The 19,051-nt window shown below is 45.2% G+C and overlaps 1 protein-coding gene across 2 annotated transcripts in view; it reads right to left on the reverse strand.

Annotated features, from left to right (window-relative positions):
• Positions 1–3,818: 3,818 nt before the first annotated feature.
• The window catches only part of INTS7 (integrator complex subunit 7), an 89,791-nt gene continuing 74,558 nt past the window's right edge, over positions 3,819–19,051 (reverse strand). The window contains exons 18-20 of one of the 2 annotated variants that reach the window (XM_004699869.2): positions 15,066–15,164; positions 13,420–13,605; positions 3,819–5,288 (exon numbers count right to left, since the gene is read on the reverse strand). In XM_004699869.2, the coding sequence (XP_004699926.1) occupies positions 4,980–5,288; positions 13,420–13,605; positions 15,066–15,164 (594 nt within the window). In that variant the 3' untranslated portion in view covers positions 3,819–4,979. The other variant, XM_045297863.1, reaches the window with a different exon arrangement.

The following is a 19,051-nucleotide window of genomic DNA, read 5'->3' on the forward strand; positions in this document are numbered from 1 at the left end:
TGTCGAGTGTAGTGTGTCGAGAGTGTAGTGTGTCGAGTGTAGTGTGTCGAGAGTGTAGTGTGTCGAGTGTAGTGTGTCGAGAGTGTAGTGTGTCGGCTCTCCACAAGGTCCACAGCCCTCAACTGTGCCACAGAAGATCAGGCTGTCTGCAAGACTGTCTCCCAAACCCCACGGAGCAGGTGTCCTAGCCTCTTCTACAGGGTTGACCATGAGTTGGAATCACGTTGATGCCAGTGATTTCTTCACTACTCAGTCCCTGTCACACCCAATTCAATAGGCAGGAACAACAAACCTCTTCAATTTTCAGTGACTTAGAAGTAACAGTTCCTCACCAGTACTAGCCACATTTCAGCTACTCACAACCCCTGGTGGCTGAGTGGATAGTTCAACACTGTCACCACAACAATGAGCTCAAGTGGACAGTGCTACATACCAAGTAGCAGGGATGTGGGCAGGTAGTGGTGAGAAAGATCAAGTGACCTAAGGACCCAGGGCAAATCTGTCTTCTAAGTGGAATTTAAATGGACATCTCCGGAAGCCTACTCTGCGGGTCTTGCTGGATTGTGGAAAGTGATTTACTACCTTTGGCTGCAAACTATCTGCCATCTTGGTTGGATTGGGCTAGAAAGGTCATTAGACGATCTCTTGTTTTAAAGTGGACTACCCAAACCAAACCAAACTCATTGCCATTGAGTCAACTCATAGTGGTCCTACAGGACACGACAGAACTGCCCTATGAGTTTTTAAGACGTAACTCTTTATGGGAATAGGTAACCTCTACTTTCTCCCTTGGAGTTGCTGGTGGTTTTGAACTGCTGACCTTGCAGTTAGCAGGCTTATGTGTACCCACTACTCCACCAGGGTTCCTAAGCTGGAATACAGCAAATACTTTAATGTCTAAGTAGTCAACCAACTATTATCACCATGAAGGTGATCAGCAGCCTAAGTATTCTATTTCATTTTCCTGGTGTGCTTTTAAAAAATATATCTTAAGTAGGATTTACAGCACTGTATTAGGTAGCAATTCCATTTTGTTTATTAGTTCAACATTATCCTATTCTATACCCCAACTGAATATGAGGGAAGATATCTTCAATGTGTTTCAGACACCAAACTCACTAACATGGAGTCCATGCTGACGCAGAACCAGACCCCTGGTGTACAGGAGTAGAAAGCCCAGTCCTCCCGAGGAGCTGCTGCTGGTTTCCAAGTGCTGATCACGGGAAAGCAGCCCAATGTGTAACCACCCGGGCTCCTTACGTGTGTTCAATAGTGGGGATGCCTGGACACTCACAGAACCCTAGGTAGGATTTCCAAGGCCATCGATCTGTCGAACCATACACCTTGTGGTTAGCGGTCCAACACGTCCTGACAGTGCCACAAGGCAAAGAAAAGGTACGTTTCATGAGAATACATACAATAGTAAGACGAAGAACTGGTTTATCAGTGGAAAGTGAGCCTAGAAAGAGCAGTAAGAATAATAGCAAGCACTTTCTATGTGCCAGGTACGTTCCAAGTGCTTTACATGTGGCTTCTGTATTAATTCAATGAATCTTCGTAGCTCTGATATGCTTCCTTATTTCAGAAATGAGGAAAGTGGCTCACAGATGAATTATCCAGGACCACCACGATTGGGCGATCTGAAGCTGGGCAGTGCGGCCCAGAGGCTGTTCGGAGCTACCATGCTGCACTGCAAAGTCACAAGAACTGAGCGAAATGAGCCCTGTCTTACCAGGTTCAATCAGCTCCTAATCCGTTTTTAATGTGTTTCTGAATTCAAGGAGCATTATCACACCATAATTAATATTTATCTCTTTCTGCATCTTCCTTTCCCCCCCATTCATTAGTCTAGGGTTGAAATAAAGTTTTTCCCAACTCAAATAGTTTTTAACAGTGAATGCCAAGAATGAAGTGCATTATCCCAAATGTAAAATCAGACAAGAATCTTCGTCTGAGTTAATGAACATAATGAACCAAGATATTTAATACTTTTGCTTGCTAGCTATATTCATACCCCAAGCTATGTTTTTTTAATTAAAAGACCATTTTATTGGGGGCTTTTACAACTCTTAGAACAATCCACACATCAAACCTATCAAGCATATTTGTACATATGTTGCCATTATTGTCTAAACATTTACAATCAAGCCCTTGGTATCAGCTCTTTTCCCCTCCCTCCCCCCACCTTGTGTCCCCTCTCTATATTATTTTCATATCTTACACGGACCGCTGTCTCCCTTCCCCCATGGTTTCTATTGTTCATCCCCTTGGGGGTGGGGTGTGTGTTTATGTGTCAATCATTGCAATCAGTTCCCTCTTCTCCCTACCTTCCCCCTACCCTCCTGGTATTGCTACTCCTGTTCCCATTCCTGTGTCGTGAACTCATAACTCTACCTGTGTGCATGGCTCTGGTCAAGCCCGCAGTGAAATGCAGGACTGGGGTCATGAAAGTGGGGTGGGGGGTGAGGAAGCCTCAAGGAACCAGATGAATATTGTGTTTCAAAAGTGCTATACTGCACCCTGGTTGACTCACCCCTTCCTTGTGACCCTTCTGTGCGGAGTCCCATTGTCCACAGATGGGTTTTGGGTCTCTGCTCTGACCCACCTCATTCACAACAATATGGTTGGTTGTTTTGGGTATGTTTTTAACCGTGCCTTTTCAGTTTGTGGTCAGTAGGTGGCACACATGGTCGACACTCTGCCAACTGGAAGGCTGGCTGAAACCCCCAGTGGCACCAGGGGAGAAAGGCCTGGGGCTCTGCATCCGTCAATATTACAGCCAGGAGGAAGAGAATGCTCATGCAACTTGAAGAGTATAATCACTGTCAATGTCAGGGAATTGTACACACAACTGAGACAGAGTATGTTCTGCTATGAAGATCAAAAAACTATCCGACTAGGAATAAAACTGTTCTCACTAGAAATTGCGTATTACCTAATTGGGTATTCCCAGGAAACCTCATGGAACCCTTCTTGTAATACGTGGAGTCCTGAACTGAAACCCATTTGACGGAAATGGGCTTGTTTCCACCCCAAGTTGGGGTAAAGGGCTTTGTAGTACACACTCTTTTTTGTTTTTGTAGTACACAACTTTTAAGAGCTTTCATCTATCACTAGTAAAGCCTATTTTCCAAAGATACAGTCTGGGACGGTCTCCAAGGGAACTGGTGGCTCAGAGGATGGGTTTCTCTCATCTTCCTGGAGGACTTTGCCTGGAAGCAGCACTTGAAACCTGATTTCCACCCAGGGCAACGTTTAATTCTGAAGCAAACAGATTGTTCTCAAAATAGGAAATGTTGACCTTTTTCATCTGATAATAAATTCTAGACTAGATCTAGAGTTCTGCTTAATTTAAGTAAAATCTAGTTTAATTCAGTCATTTTGAAGACAACGACAATTAGGCTGAGATCATGGGACTTGAATCAAATCACTGATCGAGCTAATCCAATCAGAGCCCACAGGAACCCAGGCTTCCTGAGTCAGCTCTTTCCTTGTCCAGTCAAAGAGCAGGGGCTCTGCACACGTCTCCACAGCACTCCTAAGGTTGTTGTACGCAGATGCTGTTACAACTGGGTGGACTATGTGCTGTACACCACTGGGCTGCATCTAAGGGCTGTCACTCAGTGGACATGGACAATGTTCTCACTATGGGTTCAGCTGGGGCAATAACTCATGCAGCCAAGGGACTTTGGAGGTACCTAAGTTGCCAATCACATCTTGCTCTTAGAAGCCACACAGAAGGCCGCGTCCCTCCTATTTCTCTTTCAAACACTGTCCTTTGAATTGATGTCAATTTGGAAGAAGAAAAAAGGCAAAACTAGCGAAAGAATTAAGATTTATTTTCAAAGGAAGTTTCCAGGGAGTAAGGCCGGCTTCATCTTGGGAGCTGCACGTGGAAGCTGCTGTGTCCAATTGCTACAAAGCATCGACAGCAGCAATCCTTGGAGGCCTGATGTTTAGAAATCATAACCCCGAAGTATTAAGTGATCCCAAATCATGAAAGCAAACAAACATAAATTATATCAGTGCACTGTGTTAAGGCATGAAAGCATATTATTATACTTTAAAATGGTTTCCAACCAGTATTAAAATAAAAAACAACAATGGGGGGGAGGAGGTTTCTGACTAACCAGAAAACTCCAGTCCCTGAGCATCCTAACTACTTGAGGTTGTGCCCTCACTAGACAATTGAGCATTACCTAACTTACCAAACAGAAACCAAGCCAGATCAAAGGGCAAAATGTCCCCATCTTTACAAATGGTAAGACATTAACTGTGAATGATGTTTTTTCCAATTTTAAAAACACGTAAAAATTCCATAATATACAGCCACACACGTATTAAAAAAAATGAACAAATCACTAATCTCAACTCTTCTTATGTAACTGCTAGCTGGCCTTTGGGTCACCTCAAAACTAATCTCAAACTACGACTGCTGCAGCACCGCGAACGGCAGGCAGTCCCTGAAGGCCTGCGGCCGGAGGAGGGTTCCGTTTGGCTGGAAGAATGTCTGTTCCCGGCTCCCTCAGGTCCACACAGGGAAGGCCTCAGTTTCTACTTTCCTGGCCAAGCTTTGAGGTCTGTAACAGGTAGCCAAGGTCTATTGTGGGGAAGAAGCCATCACATTTACTAAGTCAATGATCCAAATGGGGGGCTCTGCCCTTGAAAGAAAGCTCAGCAACAACACAAAATAGTAAACAAGCAGCAGAAATGGTAAACATGAGGAAATGGACTCGGTTTAAAAAGAAATAGGAAAAAAAACCCAAAAAACTTTCTGGCTAAGAACTCAGTTATTTCTCAGATTTTTAAGTAAACAAAACAAAAAACAGCAAAATAAACAAAATCCCAAGAAGGATTACAAAACTCAGTAAGTGGACATGATAACTTTCATAACTCAATCCATATGAAAACGCCAATTCGTTTCTGCCAATTTGAATCTGACCGATCCTTCGAAAGTCTGTCGTGCAGGCACCACGTACTTAAAACCGTGAGTAGGCGTTTCGCTGCTGCTGCTGCTGCTGCTGCTGCTGCTGCTGCTGCAATGGCTGCTGGGCTTGCTGCTGTTGTAGGCGGATTTGCTGGGAGTAAGGGTCTTCCAGGGATTTGACAAAGATGGTAGTTCTGGGGCCAGTCTTCCACATGATACCATTGGCATCTTTCACTGAGGACTCCACTGTAATGTTGTGTGTTCCAAGGATCGCAAAGTTCAGCAGAAACTGAGTACTGAAGTAATCATTATGAGGTTCGACCCTCTGCTCCATCTCATTGGTCATGCTGTCAATGGGAATCTGGAATGGAATGGTTAAGTAACAACAGAAGTTAATCCATGTTGGGCACTCACTATGGGCTACAGGAGCCCTGGTGACACACCGTTTAAATGCTTGGCTGCAAACCACGGTGGCAATCAATGTGTTTCTGTGAAGACTTACAGCCTGGGAAACCCTACTGTGTGGCTCCACTCTGTCCTGGACAGATGCTGGGAGTCAGAGTGGACGTCATGGCAGTAGGCTGGTTTTTAGGTCCTAGGGGCCAGGGCCAGTCTTAAGTGTTCACCCAGTGCTCGAAACAACTAAGAGGTAGGAGGTCTTATCATTCTTGCTTTCCAGATGAGGAACCAGAGGCAGAGGTGTCAATTTCCCCAAGGTCTCACAGTGAATGGAGAACCGACAGCTGGAATCTGAACCCAGACAGGCCAATGAACCCTACCTTTCACTGTTAAGCCTAGTACCTCCTCACTATACTTGAGTAAAACGAGCCCAGAGCTCACCTGTCTCCAATTTCAGTCCCTATCTTGCTTCAATGTGGAGATTCTGAAGAAATGCGATGGAACCACCTATGTTAAAAGTGTCTAGAACTAAAGAGCCAAATAAAACCATGATGTTAAATGAAAGCTAGGCTCTCCCTGCTTCTCCCAGCTAGTTTTATTGACTATTAGTAACTTATGTAATGTATAGATTCCACCCTTCCTCAAACAAACCTAAATGTGTGCACTACTCACTTAAAACAGGCAGTCTCCAGGCTTCGATCTCTGAAAAGGGACTGGGTTGGTGAGTGGGAACAAATGCATGCGGTTCCCGCTTAGCCTCAAGTTAGTGCAGGAAGAGGCAGAGCTGCACATGCAGCAAGTGCAGACAACTGTGATGAAGACTGTGTTGCAAGCACAGGTTGGTTCAAGCTTTTCAAAGTGAGGGCAGTTACCTGACAGTGAAGCAAGGTTTGGAACCATTAAGCAGAGTGGAGCTAGCACTACGTTGTTTAAAGATGGTGGCGTGCCACTTAAGGGTGGCAGGCAACTGCATCACTCTGGTGTGTGGTTCTCCAGTCGTGCCAAGCCTCTTCTGGGTCTCCCACTCCAGGACTTGAACCTATACCAACCTATAATTACTATGATGAGTCAACCAAAATTTGAAATTCGGTGTCCCTGTTTAATGGCCAAGAGAGAAGCAATTTGTATCGGTTCAATGCCCTGCATGAAAGGGCAATTAGGAGTTGGCCATAGGCCAGAAACTGGTGACCCGAGGCCTGACTGCAATCCGTGTCTTACTCAGACTGGCCATACAGTTATGTTATAAAACATAGATTTATGTGACAAAATAGAAAGTCACATAATTAGCCAGACACTCTCATCATCTCTGTCCTTCAAAGAAAGGACATTAAACTATTAACACCTGCTGGTGTGTCTCACTCCTGCAACTCAGGATGAATGAAGCACTGTGAGGAGACATGCTTTGAGAAGGCAGTGAAGGTAATCTTATTAAACATCTGATCAGATGGCTCTGTGCCTCTGGTTCTGTTGTGTAATTAATTATAGAAACTTGCCTGGGAGCATTGTATCTCAATCAGCAGTGATCATATGGCCAGCTTTCCAGAGCCATTTACCTGGAATGTTGATGAAGTCAAGTCACCGATCAGCATGAGATCTACTTACTAATGACATAGGTGCCCTATATATATACACACACACACATATATACATAAAAGCGCACTTAAATTTTGTAGGGTTTTTCTTTTCCTAGAGAATATGCTTATTAAAGAAGTTCCCATACAATGGCCAGAAATAGGTGTGGGCAACCTGGTTATCCTGAGTGGGTGGCTGTGATTTACCTTGCAAATCACTACAAGTAACCTTACAAAGCAATCCTGTGTGAGTCAGCTTATCATACCAGCCTTCTGACTTTCATGACTACTTCCTGAGCTATAAGACAAGCACATGACCAATGTGCCTAGGTCTGAATGATGACTGCTTAACAGGAGCAGTGACTACATACAAGAAAAAAGGGAATCCTGGTTCCGGCCGTTTCATACTCAAAATGAGCAAAGAGCCGCAGAGAGAAGTGGCCTCTACAAATTCTCTTTGTGTGTGACCACCGAGACGAGCCAACTGTAACAGCTGTACTCTATGCACACTAAGTACTCAACAAATGCGAACAGATTAGCTTTTCATTTACCAAGCGTTCGCTACGCACACTGGGACAATGGAAGAGTGGTCTCTCAGAGCCTTCCCAGCCCCAGAAACCTTGGGCCTATTGGAGTCTGTCTCTGAGACAGTTTATTGTGCCAGCCTGGCTGATAAACGCAGGTGGGATTGACTGAGGGGTGGAGAGATGGATGGCTTGGTGAGCCTTGCCTTTCTTGTCTCTCGCTCTGTGATCATCGGACCAGTGTGCGGCTGCCTTGCTTGTTCTGTGCTTTAATTTAAAGGCTACAGAGCCTGTGGGACGCCTAGCCTGTGGACTGTGTTGCTGTAAGTTGAGGTCCCTTTAAGACTTCTCTGGAGCTGGGAACTGGCAATTGGTGACTTGCCTTGTGATTGGCTGCTGTGCTGACATAACCTAGCTCTCTCTACAAATAGAGGAAGATCTGGCATCAGATAGAGACTGGAAGGACTGCTAGTCTCTCAACTTTCTCTCACGGATGTGAGTTGCACTAAGCCATTTATAGTGCTTCTAATTTAACTGTTTATTTCTTGTATATTTATCTGTATATGTTTTTGAGTTGCACTAAGCCATTTATAGTGCTTCTAATTTAACTGTTTATTTCTTGTATATTTATCTGTATATGATTTAAGATTGTATATTTATCTGTATATGATTTAACATTTCATTTCTCATTATATATCTAATTATCTTTATGATTTAACATTTCATTTCTTGTAATATATTAATTACCTTTATAAATAAATATATTATATTATCAAGAATTTGGTTTTCTCTCTCTAGAGAACCCTGTCTAACACAGTCTCTTTTGCGGTTTCGGCTCCTTATGGGAACAGAGTGGGCTTTCTCTGCTCTGCTCTGCTCATGTGTGCGGACCATAGGAAATGTGGCCAACCCCACCTCTCTATCCGTTCCTCATATGGAGGGAATGGAGCTCTCAGCTGAGGCCTGAGAGGTGTGTGCAGCAGCCCTGGGAAACGACCGCTGGCCCTGGAGGACTGGTGTGCACAGGTGAAGCTGACCTTGTTCTACCTCACCCAAGTAGGCTTGTTCCGTCCAATGCCTGTGGGTAAACTGTGCTTCTGTTGGCATCCAAGGACCCTGGCTTGACTGCCATGCATCATGGCACGATGAGGGAGTGAGAAATGGACAGATGGAGACTATCCCAAGGGTGCAGCTGCACCCAAAAGTACTCTCGGTCCCTAAACCAGAAAGTCTGCCTGAGCTAAGATACTTGTGAGCCTCAACCCATAAGGGAGGTTAGTCAAACCTATCAGTGGGTCTGGAGCAATGCTCACGGGAGCTGCAGGGCACATGTGCAGAATGGCAGCGGTCTGTTCTCAACAGAGGAATGTAAGGCCGGAGGGGCTGCAGCAAGCAGAGTACCTTTAAAATAGGTCCCCAGTGCTGACAAATGCTCTGTCGAACAATGCGTGAAGGGTTGAAATGGGAGGAGGGAATAAAAAGATACAAAGCCCCTGGTGACTGACTACTCTGCCCAGTGGCGTGGAAGAGACCTTAGAATCTGAGACCCTCTCCAGAAGAGTGACACCATGGCGGGCACATTGGTGCATGCCCCCTCCTTTCACAGTAAACTCTCTGGTGACCCATAAGATGGGTTGCGATCTGAAAAGTTAGCAGTTCAAAACTGCCAGCAACTCCAAGGGAGAAAGATGGGGCTTTCTACTCCCATAAAGACTCACAGGGGGCAGTTCTATCCAGTCCTATAGTCTATGAGCCAGCATTGACTCCATGTCACTGGGTTTCCGGGTACTCTGACAGCAGTAGTGGCAGCAACACCTGCAGGGGTGAAGGGGCACAACAGCTGCAGTGGTGAGGGGGCACAGTGGGGCCTGCCTCCATGTTTCTCACACCCAAGTAAAGCCCCCACTGCTAACACCCGACAGGAGGGTGTACACAAGGCTCAAAGGCAGAGAAGCAGGGGAGGAAGAGGCGGAGATGGGGGCAGGGATGTCTGTGCTGCACACTGGCAACCTCTCCCCGTGCCTCCCCACTGGCAAACTGTCCTATGCCAGCCTGCGACCAGGCCAGGCCAGCCACTCCACCTGGCTCTCTGCTCCCTCCCCAGGAAGTCTGTGGGCAGATGGAGGTGGGCAGCCCCGGCAGGCAGCCACATGAGTGGGCCTCTGTGCCTGGCCTGAGTCCTGTTCTCCCCACCCCTCCTGGTGGATGGACCTGGGAATGGATGCAAGGGCCTTCTTGGCTTTTAGAAATAAACAGGACTACAGATTAAGCCAATGTCCCTCTGTCATCTGGGAGGACTGTCTGCCCCATGACCAAGTTACAGTTCAATAAGGAGAAGAGCTGCCGTCCTTGTTCCTTAGACACTGGAGCATAGTGACTGACTGATCCCTGCAACTCCGGCACCAAGTAGAAAAGCACTAGGTGCTGCTTTGGGTCTGAAGCCAGTACCACTGGCATCCCTGCTCCAGTCAACCGAGGGATGGGGCTCTCTGGGGCTTCTATGACCTTCCACTTACAGTGCAGCTCTCGCCACACGCTGCCTCACTGCTACTCATGTACATTTATCGCACACCTCCACACTCGGGCATTGCCACAGTCAGGGCCAGCTTGACTCAGGGGATGTGACTAATAGCAGGGCTGTTTGATTGGGCCACTGACAGGCCTCAGATAAGGATTTAAATTAGTTCTGTTACTGATGAGCTTATTACCCATGTGGACGCTCACCAGAAAGGCCTCTGTGTAGACGGGGGAAACATAACCAATGAATGCATGGTACTTTTCAATTAAACACAGAGGCCAAAATGTCCCTAAAGCAAGCAGATTGTGTCTGCCTGCCTCCTGGATCCACGAGATGGCCCATGGGGATTCCAACACCGTCCTGAACTGGGCCTCATGCACACCCAGATCTGTCATCAGAAAATGCTGAAAGGCATGGAAAACTGGCCCAGGCTGAAATCAGTAACCCGGGACAGACTCCCAAGTCAGCTGGCCCCAGGAGAAGTGCACCAGGCCTCATCCTATGCAGAGGTTTCGCAGGATTCTGGATGGAGGCTTCGTGTCCCACCTCACTCCTAAGCTGTGGAAGTGACTGTCAGCTCAGTAGGCAAGGAAAGGGAAGACTTCAACATCTGATGGGAGGAGACAAGACAACGACAGCCTGAACCACACACCTCAGGCAGGCAGCCCAGGGTCTCACGCCCGGAAAGGCCCATCGCACCTGCACCCATTTGATCAGGCTGTCTATCCAACCTTTCAAAACCTTTTGCATACCACCATTCTAGACACATCTCTGGATGAAAGTCAGGAAGATGGGAAGATTACTGCTGTCAAGTTTAGATTACTGAATGATTCACACCACCAAAAAGGTAAGTTCATCACAACTCTGGCCTCACTGGAGGCACTGGAACTGTGTGTGTGGTGGTGGCATTGTGTAGATACTAACAATCTTTGTTTCTCAGAACTGTTTCTGAACAAACACTGCTAGTGCTGACGGGTGACTGGGAGTGAGAGAGGAAGGCTTAGGCTCCTGCACTGTCCACACGGGGGCCTCCAGACATCGCCCACCCTGGGGAGACTAATACACCTTGTGTATCACAACAAAACTGACTGCCAGTCTCAGGCAGGCTTGGTGAAATCACACGTTAAAGGGGACTACCAGGACAGAACAAGGGACCCAGGACAGGAGGACCTATGATGGGAGGCCATGGGAGCCTTGTTAACTTGGCTGACAACTTTGTGTTACGCCCTGCTTGGGGTGCACTCCATGTTAAACTCTGTTCTTGGGGTGGGGGGCACATGTCCCCCTGACACTGTTTCAGCCCTGGAATGCATTCAACCTCCTGGCCAGAGCGGTGATGTGTCTGACCCAAAGCCTTGAGCCACATAAAAGATTTACAGAAAACTTGAGGAGAGAGCCTTCTGGCTCTCTAAAACCAGCGCCATCTGGGTTCATCACGGGATAGCTTTTATGTCTCACTTGAGCCTGTACAATAAAGGGGGAAAAAGAAGGACTATAATGATGGCCTCCGTTAAACTCCTATGTGTGATCTTTCAGGCCTAATCAGAAGCTTTCAAAGGAGCCCTGGTGACACTTATCAGGAAAGTGCTGGACTGCTCACCCCAAGTTTGGCGGTTCAAACTCACCAGATGCTGTGGAAGATACAGCCTTAAAAACCCTATATGGGGTTGCTATGAGACAGCATTGACTTGATGGCACTGGGGTTGGCTGTTTTGCTTTTTTACCTGGCAGGCTTCAGGGGTAAAGCTGCCCACCCTAACCAGACTTGGTGTGCAACCTGAAATAGTATAGAGAAGCGACATCCATCAATGTTGTGCACTGGGTCACGGCATGGTGCATACTGACCAGGGTGGACGATGGACATGTGGGACTTGTAACCACTGCTTAACCTGTGTTTCTTCCTGCAAGGGTGGGGGTGGACTGTTGGGAAAATAGGAAAGCAGTCTCTCATGCAACCTTCTGAACCTAACCTGGACTGCCCAGTCAGAAGCCTTGGACCTGGCACTTTCTCTGATCACAGGAGCTGGGAGCGACAGTGAACATTCTGCCTACTCTGCTCGTGCACGTCATATGGGACCTGATCAATCCGTCCCTGCACCGGATCACAGCAGAAGGCAACGAAGTCTCTAAACTGGCATGAGTGGGGCACACAAAGTGGGGTTTCCCCATAGCCCAGCAGCCCTTAAATGGTTGGCTGTGGGAAGGGATCTGCTGGGCTATGGGGAAACCAATGCTCCTCGCTAACACTGAGCTGTTCTCTTCTCTCCACAAGTACATCAAGGCACCATCCCATCCCGTGCTTGCATGTAAACCTTACTTCTGTGGGGTTTGAAAGTTCGAGAGAGTGAGCAGGGTAGACAGAGTGGCTATATAAGGTACTCTGCTCTTTGTCACGGAGCCCAGGAAGAGAGGACAAAGAGAGAAGGCAAGCTGAGCATTGCAAGAGGAGACAGAGACAGTAATGCTATCACAGGGAGGAAACTAATGAGAGCTTAAACCAGATCTCCCCTGAGCTTAGCTGTTTAAAATCAATCAACCAAATGCTCCTCGGTTAATATTGTTACTGGTGTCCCCTCTTTCTTGCTGTGACCTAAGTTCAGCTGAGACAGGCCCACTGGCAGCCTGGGTCTGGCCAATTTAGACATTTGAACAACTGAGTATATGGGGAGGGGGAGGTTTCAAAAAGTCCATGGAAAAATTCCATTGCTTTTTAAACCCATTTTCTCACAAACTTTTTGAAGCCTTCTTGAATAACTGCATTGGTTTCCTTACCCAACTCACTCCTTAAGATAAATCAAGGAACTGTGAAAGAAAATTATGTATTTGGAACATTGTTATTTCATGGGCACTGGTGCAGATACTTAGCTTTGGCTAATAATGTAAGCCTGACTTTAGTTAATATTTATCTACCTCTTGATTTTTCAAAGCGACAAGTTCCCAGCACCCGTATGGGCAGATTTTACTTGGTTTGCCGAGAGCTATGTTGCTGCGATTCATTTCTTTTTGAAAATACTAAGATGTATTTGGGAAGACCCTGATTCCACTCTTGATTGTGTCGGCCCAGTGGAGCACTGGCCTCAGGGAAGAAAGCCTAGGGTGCTCTGCTTCTCTTTGAGCCCCAGGGTGCTTCTCCTCGCCAGAAGTTTTACAGATAAGGGGGAAAAGTTCAAGTGAGAGAAATTCACAAGTCCAAGGTTAAGAATCCTTGCTGCCAGGCTGGCTGACTGTTCCAGCTGGAACAGAACCCAGGTGTTCTGACTGCTTAGGGACTTTGACGACGAGCAACGGTTTTCTGAAATCGGGCTGAGAAAAGAAAAGTGTTTATCTGTCTCTCCTCCAGGACTAATATATAAAGGCTTTTAGTGTATGGTCGTCTGCTCCCAAAGGAGATATACCTGATCAACTACAAAAAAACAACGAAAAACTTCCACCACCAAGCTGATAAAATCTGTAGCACATGTTGCCACTCTTCTGAGTTACCTTGTAGTCTTGTCCAGATTTACTCTGTAGTGTGGAAGAAACATTCAGACAGACAGACTGAATTTTGCGGAAGAGTCCCGGTTTAGATCCATGCTGAACCACTCCCTCCACCTTCAGTGCCAGCTGCTGGTTGTTCTGGACAGGGATGGGCTCCGAGGGGTTCCGCGGTGATGGGGACAGAGCCAGCTGGAATATCAATAGTAAAATAAATGCCAACTACTAAGACCACGCTTCCTCCCAACAACCACGAACCACTGGCTACAAATGAAAACCCACGAAAACCCACAGTCAAATGATGAGGCTGTTTTGGGAACGAACTAGACAAGACGTGCCCCTTAAGTCAAGGGTTCCTCAGTCTCAGTATCTTCCTCTAATGCTATAGTGCTTTCCACCTGACACCTCCATTCTGTTGGAGGGTGACGAGGTTAGAGAACCTTGAAGGCGTGCAGTTCTCCTGATATTTTGATGAAGAGCATCTCTTGGACATGGAAATACCTCTAGTACAGAAACGCACTATGTAAAATTTCATGTTCAGAAGCTGTTCCTTTGGCCTCAGGTGATCGTAAACAGACTAAATGTGGATAGAAAGGCACTTAAAATTCCAGGTCCACCTACCATCAAGCCACTAGGGCAGGGGTGTCAAACTGGTCCCCAAAGTAATATTTTGGGGCCCACAATTCTCTGAAATAAAATGTAATGAGGGAATTGTGTGTACAGTATTGCCTTGATATCCCCTAAGCACTATTTTCTTCATAACAATTTTTTCTATTTTCATTTTATTTCAGAACATCGTGGGCCACAGAAAATTACCTCGTAGGCCGCCAGTTTGACACCCCTGCACTAGGGTATAAAAGTCAACTCTCACATAAAATTCAAGTGACATAATTTAACCTCTCATTACTTTTTCTTTAAAAACGTCAAAGGTACCGCTACTGCAAGTAGAGAAAGTCCAAGTCTTGCTAATGAAAAGAAAGACGAAACTTGGGGTTCTGAAATAACGTTCTTCAGCTACTATCAACCTGGAGCTACCACAGCTACGGCATCGACTTTTCCTGTTACTCAGGTCTTCTGAAAGGGCGTGCAATCAAGACAGTCCACGGATGCAAAATGCACCGAAGACAATGACTGATAGGGAAAGTCTAGGAAATCGCTCCGCAATGACAATCTCCCTGCTTCCCAACAATTCCATCCTCTCAACCCAAAGAGCTTTTGAACTGTGAGTAGCATACATATTTTAAGATACCCTACTTACTGGCCAGCTCCACCAAAGTTCTTAGAGGAGGAGCTGATGGTGTTCTACTGGGCCTGATGCATTCCAAGTTGGTTCTGAATAGGTTTATCAGCAATAGACGGAGCTCAAGAGGCTTATAAACCGCAGTGATGAAAACCACTCCACTTAGTCGTGGGGTGAAGAGGCAAGGAACCAGCTCCCACAACACAAATATGTGCTCACTGCACGTGGCTCTGACCCTTCAGAAAGAAAGGGCTCAACCCCAGATACTACCCCCTTCACCACACCACTAGTAGCAGACAGGGCTCACACTGGAGTTCTATGTTACCCAAACCACAGGTAAGAGGAAATTATGCCCCACTTAATCTTTAAAAGACAACTGAGATTTTTAATCTTAATATTTTTCCTGCCTTACCTTAATGCTGGTAGATTGCAATTTCTGGAAGAAGTATCTTTGAAATGAAAGAGGGACTTTGAGCAAAGCAATGATGCCATTGCAGAGGCATGCTGTATGCTGGGGCAAAAAAAGACAAACAAATGAAGAGAGATTTTCCACATTTCACCAACACATGCTATTTTCAGGAAGAAGTTTAAAACTACAAATGCTCATTTCAATCATTACAGAAGTACACCAACCATGAAAACATCAATAGCACTGATGGAGGAACTGTCTACATTTGCCAACCTGTTTCTCTCAAGGAGTACAATCACAACATTTTACTTCATTTTAAAGGACACTCAATAACAAATAAATGACAAAGAGACAAAGATCTACGTTTCCCAACAGACAAATTTTATCTTTCTGAAGAGCTTAGAGTGACTACACATTCTTATGAGAAAGGTTCAAAAGCTCATGCGAAAATTCTGTTATTTTTTAAATATAACTTTCTCCAGCCCTCTTAAATATATTTACTTTAGGTACTAAAATATAAATTAACTATCCTATGGTAAAAACCCATTGAGATGGAATTGATTCCAATTCACAGTGACCCTATACAACAGAGTAGAATGGTCCCCATAGATCTTTCAGGGATATAAATCTCCCCTCCATATTTTTAGAATGATTTTATTGACATATAATTCACATAATATACAATTCAATTGTTCAAATATATCAAAGTGTTGTGCAATCATCAACCACAATCAATTCGGGAGCATTTTCTTCATTCTTGCATTCACTGTTATTAGCACCTTCTTTCTGTCCCCTAAACATCTCCTGTCATAACACCAAGAAACAAACTATTGATCTAGTTGCTGTCTCCATATTACTGATCCTGGATTTCAGATAGAGGAAGTCAGACAAAAAGAGGAAGAAGAAACAAAAATGACACTACCAATAAAACAGAAAAACTTCATCCTAAAAGAAAGCAGAAATAAAGACTAGAACAAGTTACAAATGGGTCAAAAGGGAAAAAAATGGTAGAATGTTAAATTGGAACTAATTTCATCTGCTGTCATCTACTTTTCAATGCAACTTGTCTGTGGACAAGATGGTTCATATGCCTGTGTAAGGATCTGAGGGGATTCAAGCGAGGCTTAATTCACTTGGGTACTCTGTAAATGGGTTTTGGGCTTCCACTGCCATCCTTAGTCTTCTGCAAAATGGGTATTCAGCACTTAAGCTCTAACACAATTCCGTCCTCTGAGCTTAGGTTTTACCATTTGAAATCCTTGGATCACATGACCTGGTATGATTTTGTGTGGGTTTAGCCAGTACCTACCTCACTTAGATGGCTATTTAAGACCGCCTTTGAGACCCTAAAACTTTTCTTTCTGATAGCTGGGCATCAACTGATTTCTTCCCCATGGGTATAAATCTTTTGGGAAGGAGACTGTCACGTCTTTTTTGCCCTGAGGAAGGAGCAGCTGGTGGGTTCCGATCCTTCATTTTTGGGTTGGCAACTGGGTGCTTTCACCACTGCGAAGCCAGGGCTTACACTATAATTATTTTAGATACCAAAATACAGTGACTATCCTATGGCAGAGAAAGATAAAGATTTGATAGGCAAGCCAAGGCATATACAGATATCAAGGCCTGACTCTAAATCCCATATAGAACCTCAGTATTGAGCTGCCTCATTCCTCCTCCATCTCCACTAAGATACAGGAGTCCCTGTATCTGTGGCCACAGGTCACTGGCAAATAAGAAACCGAGGAAACTTACTCAGGCTAGTACTCCGTTTTGCTGCTGACAGTTACATTAGCAGCTAACATGAGCTAGGACTAGAACCTTGGCTGTCTTCCTCTAATGCCAGTGCTTTGGCTCCATTTCACCAGTGATGTACACAGAGAAGAAAGGGGAGCATCATCAGAAAACTGTAAGCTGGAAGTGACTCGGACCATCCCTGCACTGGCCCGTCTTCATCCCTGCACTGGCCCCTCCAGAACTACAAAACCACGGCATGACTGTCTGCTCCCTCCAGCTTCCAAGCAGGGTGCCACCCAGCTGTGCACTCTGTAAATAATGCTTTGAAATGGCAATTAAGGAAGGCCCTGTCGATCATGTCTCATCCCTGAAAGTCAAAGTCACTGTCATCAAGTTGACTCCAACTCATCGTGACCCTCTAAACAGCTGCTCTGTGGGAGAGAGATGAAACGGTCTACTCTATAAATATTCACGGTCTTGGTAGTTCTATTCTATCCTAAAGAATCATTGTGGGGGGGAAAAAGAAACATTTTTGGGTCAGAATATTCATCCCCAGGAGCTAACAAACACTTTAACTAAATTTGGGGCCTAGAAGGTATCAAATCTGTGAAACACAGTTAGGAAGGAAAGGAAGAGGAATTACCATTCATTAACCACTGTTCATGAGTCAGGCACTGCAATACAACACGCATCACTTCATCTGAATGTCAGGGTAACGTGATGAGGTAGGCTTTATTTGCATTTCATAGAGAAGAATATTGAGTAACTGTCTAAAATCACAGTGCTGCTAAGTGGCAAAGTTAGAATTCGCACCTAGCTCTGAATAAATCCAGACGCTGATATGTGCAATGAACAGAATTTGACCTTGATCCCCAATTTCTGGGAGATAGTACTCAAACCTTTGAAACTTCTCAAGTGACTGGTGTCTTTGTTATTTAGGGAGGGGTACCATTATCACACCTGACAGGTTATCCTAATAAGATAACTTTTGGGTGAGGTCTGATCACGACAGAATGATCCATCACGGGGTCTTTATCAGTCTGACCTTACAAGAACGAAAGAGGAGCTGGAGATGCATTCAACCTGGTGAGCAGTGACTGAACAAACTGGGTAACGACTCAACCATGAGAGCAATGGGTGCTTACAGGTTGGTAGAAGACATTACTCCTCAGAATGGATGCATCCCTTGAGATAAGGAAGCTGTACATTGGGGCGTCCTTTCACATTATGCCTTAGGCATCTCTTCATTATACTGTTTTTGCTGTAATAAAACTATAATTACAAATAAGCATTTTCCTGAGTCCTGTGAATTGTTACAACAAATCATGGACCCTGAGGACTGAGAACTCCTGACTTTATAGCCCTCAAGTCCGAAGTGAAGGTGTTGTGGGGACTCCCGGGTAAACTGGCATCTTAAGCCTTGGACAGATTTGGTGGTCTGGGTTGTTGCTATACTGAACCCATCCTTGGTACTCGGGTCAGAAGACCCCCATTGCAGTTGGTGTAAAAATTGATCTTTAGGCTGTGTATTGAGAAGACACACACACACACACACACACACACACACACACACGGACATCTCATAGGCTCATTTCTCCACACTCCATACTGTCCAAGAGGCATCTTGGACAGAAACTTCTCACTGTGCCCACTATAGTTAATGGACTCCATCAAACTGAACTTACTGCTTGGCATCTATTTAATTCCATGCTGTGGCACCTTAGAGGGATTCTAAAAATTATTTAACCATCTTCTCACTCAGATGTATGCATTTCCTTAACATAGAGTCTTTACAATCTCCCCTAGGAATCAATCTCAGTGCCAAACAGCTACCCGAGCCAACTGAATGCAACAATATGTAACAAAGATCTTACAGTATGTCAAAGAAAGTGTTATTCTTTAAGTCCAAACCAATTCTTTAACAATACATCCTGCTAACCTCTTCTTTTAAAAAATCTGACATAAGGAGGCAAGCAGGAGGTTGTTTTTAAAAAGGTCCCAAAGTGGTTCTAATGTATAGCCAGGTTTGAGAACCATCATAACTTTTTTTGTTGTTAAAGTTTCACTTGCATCCTGGCAGGGGATATTTTCCATCTAGTAACCAGCGATGTGGTAAGTGTTTGACACGGATATCATCTCATTGAAGCCTCAGAACAGAGCAGTAGGGTCCAAGCACTCCATCAACCCTGATTTGGAGATGAGAAAACAGGCACAAGGAAGTTCACCTGCTGCAGTCACAGAACCAGCCAGGGCAG

This window comes from Echinops telfairi, unplaced genomic scaffold (assembly GCF_000313985.2).
Source record: "Echinops telfairi isolate 266 unplaced genomic scaffold, ASM31398v2 ScPeMD7_7424;HRSCAF=8462, whole genome shotgun sequence".
Classification (NCBI taxonomy): Eukaryota; Metazoa; Chordata; class Mammalia; order Afrosoricida; family Tenrecidae; genus Echinops; species Echinops telfairi.